This window comes from Perkinsus marinus, assembly GCF_000006405.1.
Source record: "Perkinsus marinus ATCC 50983 genomic scaffold scf_1104296939072, whole genome shotgun sequence".
In the NCBI taxonomy this organism is placed as follows: domain Eukaryota; phylum Perkinsozoa; order Perkinsida; family Perkinsidae; genus Perkinsus; species Perkinsus marinus.
The window spans coordinates 879-9,230 of NW_003213273.1; the positions used below are offsets into that span (position 1 = coordinate 879).

At 44.6% G+C, this 8,352-nt stretch overlaps 2 protein-coding genes across 2 annotated transcripts; one reads left to right on the forward strand and one right to left on the reverse strand.

Moving 5' to 3' along the window:
- Positions 1 to 363: 363 nt before the first annotated feature.
- On the forward strand, positions 364 to 2,304 carry Pmar_PMAR010743 (hypothetical protein; the record flags this gene model as incomplete). Its single annotated transcript, XM_002782544.1, has 8 exons — positions 364 to 474; positions 548 to 630; positions 673 to 790; positions 1,434 to 1,491; positions 1,545 to 1,619; positions 1,839 to 1,961; positions 2,056 to 2,130; positions 2,170 to 2,304. Coding segments are annotated over 8 exons (778 nt in total), but the record flags the coding sequence as incomplete, so codon positions are not given.
- Positions 2,305 to 6,153: 3,849 nt separating this feature from the next.
- Pmar_PMAR010744 (programmed cell death protein, putative) lies at positions 6,154 to 7,864 on the reverse strand (the record flags this gene model as incomplete). The annotated part of the gene is made up of 8 exons (XM_002782545.1): positions 6,154 to 6,217; positions 6,342 to 6,446; positions 6,491 to 6,603; positions 6,652 to 6,738; positions 7,073 to 7,157; positions 7,212 to 7,331; positions 7,656 to 7,708; positions 7,784 to 7,864. Coding segments are annotated over 8 exons (708 nt in total), but the record flags the coding sequence as incomplete, so codon positions are not given.
- Between the last annotated feature and the right edge of the window lie 488 nt (positions 7,865 to 8,352).

Sequence of the window (8,352 nt, forward strand, 5' to 3'; positions counted from 1 at the left end):
AGCAGAACGAAATGAGCAGCACATCTTTCCTGGGCCGCGACAGCGCTCTTTGCGATCCGAGTGTTAAGCAAGTACACGGTTATTTTAGTGGCAGTTCTGGAAGGAGGTGATCGTTTCTCGATCGCCATTACCACACACGAGGAGTCGTATTAGGCTATTCTTTTGGTTCTTCGAATCTCGCTCCGACCCAGCCCAAGATCCTCTCGTTCTCTGGCTCCAAGGGGGGCCTGGCTGCAGCAGCATGTCAGGACTCTTCACAGAAAACGGACCTTGCAGGGTAAATGAATATGGAAATGACACCAAAACTAACCCGTGAGGAGCACCTCTCACTGACTTTCCTGATGAGAATAGGTTGACTGTCAGATACTCTTGGAACACACGAGCCATCCTTCTTTATGTCGACCAACCTGCAGGAACAGGATTCTCGGTCGGGCCGTTCGTAAACAATGGCTCATTTGAAGCTGCCGACGACTTGTAGGACTTAGATAGATGCTTATCGTATCAATGATATGGAGTCATTAATATGTATGCAAAACTACGTTGGAAGGTACATGGCCCTACAGGAATTCTTCGCTGAATATACCCAGTATGGAGGCAAAGATTTCTACATCACCGGGGAGTCATATGCTGGTAACCGTGACAGATTACCGGAATATCATCCTAACTACTCAGGTCACTACATACCTGCCATAGCTCATAAAATATGGCGTGAGAACACTAAAGGGATCGAGCCTCATATCAACCTTCGTGGACTGGCAATCGGGAATGGATGGATGAATGCCGCAATCCAGTATGCTTCTGCAATGGGGACGTCATGAGATCATTCTACTTCTCCCAGAGTCCTCGACTACCCAGCGATGGCCTTTCACAGCTGTACTGCTCCACGCGTCGTAACGTACTATGAGTACGACATTAATACACAGTTCGTCGTGGATAATTTTCGGTAGGTATGTGAAGATGAGTAGAGCCGTTCATGAGTGCGTGACAAGTATACCTCGCTGCTTGAAGACCAGAAACGTCTCAGGTCCTTTTTGAGAGGGTTGGCTAGTAGTTACATACTCATTGCATTCCTCGAAACCCATATTCATTCGATCTATATGCATGGGAAGGGGAACATACTCCTATGTCTTTTACAGATCCGATTTGCGACGATGCTGCAACCTGCCGCATTGACGCTTCCACTGCAGTTAATGTCGATATGTACGTCATAACTTGAGCAAATTATAATACAAATACTCGGATAATGCTGGCTCGGTCGTGACCATCCCGCCGCATCTCAGATATGATATGAGGAAAAAAAGAACCCTTTCACATGGACGTGAACCGGTGGGTTACTAGTCGTATGGCCTGGGGCACAGCTCTTTCGGCGTTGCTGAATTCATATAAGCTGAGATTCCATGTATCTTTCTTCAGTATGAGATTTATCTCAACAGGAAAGACATACAAAAGAAACTCGGAGTCGACAAGAAATTCAAAGATTGCTCGTTATACGTGAGAGACTTCTCTGAGTCTTGCTCCTGATTCAATTGGAGATCTCAAATTAGGTTGGGAAGTTCTCAATGGACCGCCTAGCACCCTTTGACACACTTCTGCCCGACTTGTTAGACGCTGAGATCAAGGTGAGTTACAGTGGAACTCAAGTCTCAAGTTAGACATAGACTATTGCGCTTGGCCGTCGCTTGGTTGCCGGGATTGAGTTAGTCCAACTCGTGCATCGGAGCTATTGTAATATTGTAATATTCCTGAAAGGTTACTCTTCCCTGTCGGAAAAGCTTACTCCATTGAGTAGTTTCTACTTTGTGGAGGTTCATTTGATTTCGACTGAGCTCCTCAGTAAGGTTCTTTTGTATGCCGGAGATCAAGATTACATATGTAACTGGATTGGTTATGAGCATGTGGCGGATGCGATGGATTGGCCAGGGCGTGATGCATTTCTCGAAGCTCCCCGTTATGAATATGAGGTAGGCATGTACACTGCTCACTGAAGTATCCGCTGCATATCTCTTAGCTCTCCATCTTTCGGTTCCTTGTTGTTAGAGAGATCTGTCTTTTTAGGATGACGATGGTACATCTATTGGTTTACTCCGCAGCATCAGTTGGAAAAAAAAGGGAATGTTCGGCTTCTTCCAAGTAGGATGTATTTCACATGCCAGAGCATTTCCCACATAGATATACCGAGCTGGACATTTCGTACCCATCGATCAACCAGAAGCAGCTCATCTCATGATCAGCGACTTTCTCGATGGTACTCTCGGACGATCTTCTAGTAGAGCCGTGATGAGCGAAGGCAGCCCTGAGCTGTAGCAAACTAATAGTCCTCAACTGCCACGGCAGTATGTTCGCCGAACATTGTTCGGGTTTCACGCGCACTTGAGTACTGGTCCATCTGTGTGTACCAAGTAACTATCCTATATCGGCTGTGAGAAACCCTTCTTATACAGCTAAGTCGATGTCTTTGACGTTTCTAGATCGGCGGAACTCGCGAATTTTTTCAAGAAGAAATATCTCAGAGATAGTATCTCTCGTCTCTCTTTACATGTAATTATTTTCAAAGGCTACATTTCACGGAAAACTACTTCTCATCCATTTTCCCCATCATTTCACGTACGAGACCTGTAATTTGTTGAATTCAAAGTAATAATATGATGCCATAGTCTAAGGCCCTTGAGGCACCCCTGCGAACTTGGTTCGATGAAGGGCCCTCATTGAGAATGCGGCAGAATGTCTACCGCATCCTCAATCAATGCTTCACAATCATGATGACGTTGCACTCGAAATGGCCAGCTTGGTATACCTATAGGGGTGGTGTTGTGGCATGTTGAATATATCCTAGGATATTATCCTACTGGAAGAAGCCTCACATTCCTTTTTTCTCGGGGAAAATTCTCCCAACTGATACTGCAGGGGGGAACCAACAGGGATGCCGAAACGTTTCTGGAGGACGAATCTCCAACGGCCTAGGACTCGTAAGATTGTTAGCAGAGAAATCTCAAATTTGCATCGAATCCTTCGGTCAGCAGCGTACACACCTACGCCATATTCATAACGCGGAGCTCTGAGGGATGCAGCACGGCCTGACTAATCCATCGCATCCACGACATGCTCATAACCAATTCAATTACATACGTAATATTGATCTCCGACATACAGAAGAACCTTACCGAGGAGCTGAGTTCAAAAAAACCGAGAAGATTATACAAGAGAGTTAGACTGATGAATCGACGATATCCTATCTCAATGTGGGCCACAGAGCTGCCGTCGAGCGCGAACCGTCCGTAGTTGCGATTAATAACCAAATAAGACGGCAGTAGAATATATATCACTCATGTTGAACGACTGAGCCAAGTTTAACCTTGGTGGACAGTGGATTGTCTAGGTATTCAATAGCTATTGTATAGCTGCTATTGTATAGCTGTGTAAGTCAACTGTGCATAACTTGAGAGTCTTAAGTTACACTGTGACTCACCCTGATCTCGGCGTCTAGCAAGTCGGTTAGGAGTGAGTCGAGGGGTATACTTAATCGGTATACGATCCAGCGAGAAGTCTCCAACCTAACTTAAGATCTCTAATTAAACCAGAGGTAAAACTCATCGGGATTCCTTACTGGAGCCGCCTTTGCCGAGGAGTCTTCTGTCAGGAGAGCGGGAGAGGGGTATTCGAGACTTGACGTTTCTCTGTAACCTGAGAATCGAAAAATCTGTGTTTCTCGTTAACGAAGATAGTTTTGAGCTGAAACTTCAGCAGAGCATAGATATAACGATCAGCTATTATATACTTGGATGAAACTGTAATATTCGGAACCGTTACTGATATCTGAAGGCGAACGAGAAAATCATCACCCAGAACCGTGCAACTTTCTCAAGCAACGCAACAAAACGGTCCAATTTCTCTAAGAAATGATCCAAAAACTTCATGATTAATGGAGAAATATGACCAGTATAAGTAGGTTAGTCACTACCCCACTTCATTCTTGCATGGCCGAATGGGCTCGCGGATCTCTGCTTCTTCTTGGATAACCCCTCTGGTCGCTCCGCAGGTTCAGGCCTGCCCACCAGCCTCTCTGATGCCGAAAAAGTAATTAGTGGCTCCATCGGTAAGTCACATGTAGGTTCTGGCCTCTCGAACATAGTGCAAGTCAAATCACTCAGGGTGATTCACTTCGCTGTCCGAGTTCTCATCGACTTCCACCGACCCATCTCTGCGACTTTGCCTTCATCCACGCATTGGTCAAGGTTCTCGACTCGAGGAGCAATTGTGCGCCGGTACGGCTAAGCCGTAACAACTCAGGCTATGCGTGGATATTCGATTATTACTCGGTAGTACCGGTAGTAGTCGGTACTCTACCACTTAGTATCCTTCCGATCACTGTCATGACCCGATCCGTGAGCACCTTCCGGTCGAGTGGGATCACTCTTCCGTCTGTTGGCCTCTCCTCTGCCCATTCCACTAGTCAGTGAAAAGTCGGGGGAACGGGATCCCTTGGTACGCGGCAGCAACACTGACAGTGTTACACTGTTGCTGTTGCTGCAACAGCCGATCGCGATCGTGCTACTCTTGGCCAAGCTGGAGAGTCATCGATCACGCAATGAATATCGCTGCTCTCGCAGCTACTCCTGATGGATAAACCTAGTTCACTAGCGTCACATCTGCCACCGTGAAGGCGAGAAGCTTGCTAACTCTCAGAAAGTCGGATATACCCACCAATATATCAGCATTAACGCCTTGCTTCGAGGGGTCCGATATACTTGCCTGTAGCAAATTGCTACGGCTTGAAAATCCTCACAACTGAGAGTAGCCACTCTCTGCCGCTAGGAGACTCCGGACGACATGATAGTAAGCTACAGTTATGTCATCCTCATGAGTGACTCATGATGAGTCATGATGAGGACGTCTACTTCGCGGACCTCGCAGTTTCCGCGTCGCTGAGGTAATCCAGGAAACTCTCCTGGAGAGAGACAGCGAGTTCCCCCAACGCTTTTCCTGACATCCTGTTAGAAAAGGCAGGTCGTTTGAGAGCTTGTGGTGTGAAAAGACTCGGAAATGAAATCATGAAGCCAACGAGGGCTCATGATTGAGGATGCAGCAGACGTTCTGCTGCATTATTACTTCGAATTCAACACATTTCGAGCCTCAAGTGTGAGATGATAGAGAAAAAATGAGAAAGAAAATTTCGCAAAATGTGGCTTTTAAAAATACTTAGATGAAAAGAAAAGCTATAGCAATCCTCGAAAAAAAAATCATGGGTTGCGCCTATCTGATAACATCTAAGACATTATAAGAAGGGTTTCTCATTGCCGATATAGGATAGTTACTTGGTACACAGTGTGTACTACACACAGATGGACCTCAGTTGCGGTTGTTAGCCGAAACACACCGCCTCGGGGGTTGAGGACTATCAGTCAGAGCTCCGCACTGCCTCCGCTCATAACGGCTCTCCTAGGCAATGGTCCGAGAGTACCATCGATGAAATCGTTGATCATGAATTGAGGCACTTTTGGTTGGTCGATCGATGGGTACGAAATGGCCAGCTTGGTACACCTATAAGGGATAAAGTTGTGGCGTGTTGAATACATCAGAGGAAGCCTCACATCCCTCTTCTCTTCCAAGAAGGTTAGCGGCCCTGAATATCGTCATGTTATGTCGCCAATTAATAATCAGGCCCTAATAATTAGGGTCGACGGTTTCAAATACTCTTGAGGATATCATGCCCAGCGATGATGGCATAAATATATAAGCAATGCGAGCAATACAGCAATCGTCATATATAGTGTCATCATACACAAGGTCTTCCGATCATTTCGTGATATTCTTGGATTTGCGGAAGTTTGAAGTCTCTTGTCAACAACCCCTGTTGAGCTATTTCATCAAACCCATATCGCGGCGGTGATTATTGCAGGAGAAGGAGGATCTGCACGATTTGTTTCCAACAAAAGAGCATCAGCAGCACTGAGACCCGCTCCCTCGAAATCTACTAGTAAGAAAATCTAAACTACAATTCCCTCGCGGAAACATATCACATCATTCCGCTGACGCACTCCAATACAGCGCTATCGGAACTCAAAAAACACATAGACGAGTAGAAACAGAATAGATAACGTACGTTGGTAGTGGTAGTTTTACGTGATAAGGCTAAGTGAGGCGAAAGTCAGTAACTCATTCTTCCCCTTCCTCCCCAATATCATCAGCTCGGCGGCTTTTCTCGAGAGCCATAACGTACCTACAACAGGTTTAAAATCACCCCGAGCGGAAAGTAACCATCTAATTTCTTAGATTCGATTTCAATTCGATTCGAGATGCCATCACAATCAATCTCCGAGAAGACGACGACCCGATCAACTCACTCTCGAGCTTTATCCTTCACCAAATCGAGATGATCTACATCGCCATAGGACTGCTCGAAGTTAACCCAACGTTTGAAGAAGAACTTCATTTTCGCTGGCTTCAACCTGAAACTCGGAAACTCCGGAAACTAATAAGAAGCTGCACTCACTTCAGTGTAACCGCCCGGTCGAACACCGACCGCACCTGGTCTGCATCTTCCTTATTAGCATTGATGTGTTCATCCAAATACACCGACCAAATATCAAGCCGTTTCGGTTGAGACTAAAAAAGCTCTAATGATTTCCCAAGATTCCCTAGGAATATCCTTACTGCCAATAAGGATTCAAATATCGTCTTGCCTCGTTCAACCGTGCCATACTTGTATTCCAACTTAGCCGCTCTAGTGGCAATCAACGACTGAAAAGAAGCGATTCCTTCGCAGACTAGAACACAACCAATTTACAAACAATGCTTAAATGTTATGCCCAATTCACAATACACACATTCAAGTTTCACGACCCGTTTTACGTAGAGTGGCGTCGTACTACTCTGAGAAACCCGATATTCGCGGTGATATGCAGTAGTCGTGAAAATATTCTCCACTTATGTTTTTCATATCACAGTTGTCCGAGAAACTCCATTATTAATCTATATGGATGAATATTAGGTTGCAGCTGATAAGATACGGATTAGGTCCACACCAACAGGTCCCGTCCGAAGCAATTGATTATTTATCGCTCCACAGCATTACGTGTTTCCGTCTATCTGTCAATCTTAATGCCCGAGGCAAACAATTCTGTCGAGCTTCCGAGAGTTTACCAGTAGAGTACAGGAATCTGAACGCATACCCCATATAGATTCAAAACAGGTACAAAAAACCTAACACTTACTCAAGATACTTCATCCACACTTTCTTAGAATGCCCAAATTTCTCAGCCGTCCGTTTGTAGGCCTCTAGTGCGAGATCTTCCGCGCCAGCTCTCGCCCATACATCACACATTGCCATGTGACTGAGAGCAGACAGAATTACTCAATTGAGAGTGACCAAGGAGAAGACAGACGAGGTGAAATCATCCATGTAATTAAAATTTCTTCTGGGCGTTTTAGACTCCTACTGGAGAATTTCAAATAATCATATATAGATTCACAAAATGACGGATTTCATAGCCTATTCCATTCCATTAAGCTCACTCTCTCATAATAATAACCCATTGTACATTCTCTCATGTATAATTTCTATTTTCCCAACTTTTGATACCACTCTTTCACGAACAATTCAAACAATATTAGATCACACATCATTCATCACTCCCTCACCCCCTTGCCATTATTACACTTTCTTCGAGTCATTATAGCTAGCAGCTCTCTTAAAGAGATCCTCAACTCTCTTCAGGGCATCTTTTTTCCGTCCCCCCTCAACACATATCTAAAACAATACACTTCTATTACCCTTTGCTGCTACACCTCTCACATGCGCTTCTAAATTGAGATATGCTATCCACAGATTAAGTCTGTCCTGTTCGTCTCTGAAACCTAGTCGTTGCTTTATACCTGAATACAATACGGGGATGTTGCTAGACGTAAAATTTGCCGTAGGTGTGAGAAGCTTCTAATAATAACAGCGCTTATAGTCTAAGACTGTAATTATATTTCTGCAGTGAGAGGTTACTCCATGAGTCGCTCAGAAAAGAGCATCGTATCTTCCAAGGCGTACACTTCACAACTCCTAGCAACATCATTTATCACTACAAATATACCAACTAATGTAGCTCTACCCGTATTACGAAAAATCAATAATTTTCACGGGTAAAATCAAATCGTTTTCATGTTCAAAATGTGGATACCACCTATTCGCCAATTCATGTAAGAGGGATGCGACTGCATTATTCCCTCGAATTTGCAACCTGATGACTTCACAATCTACTACGAACTCCAACGATTATAATGTTCATTCACTAACAACAACTTTATGAATTTCGTAGATTTTAATTGATGTTATAAATGCATGATACTACCTCTCTCCGCACACTC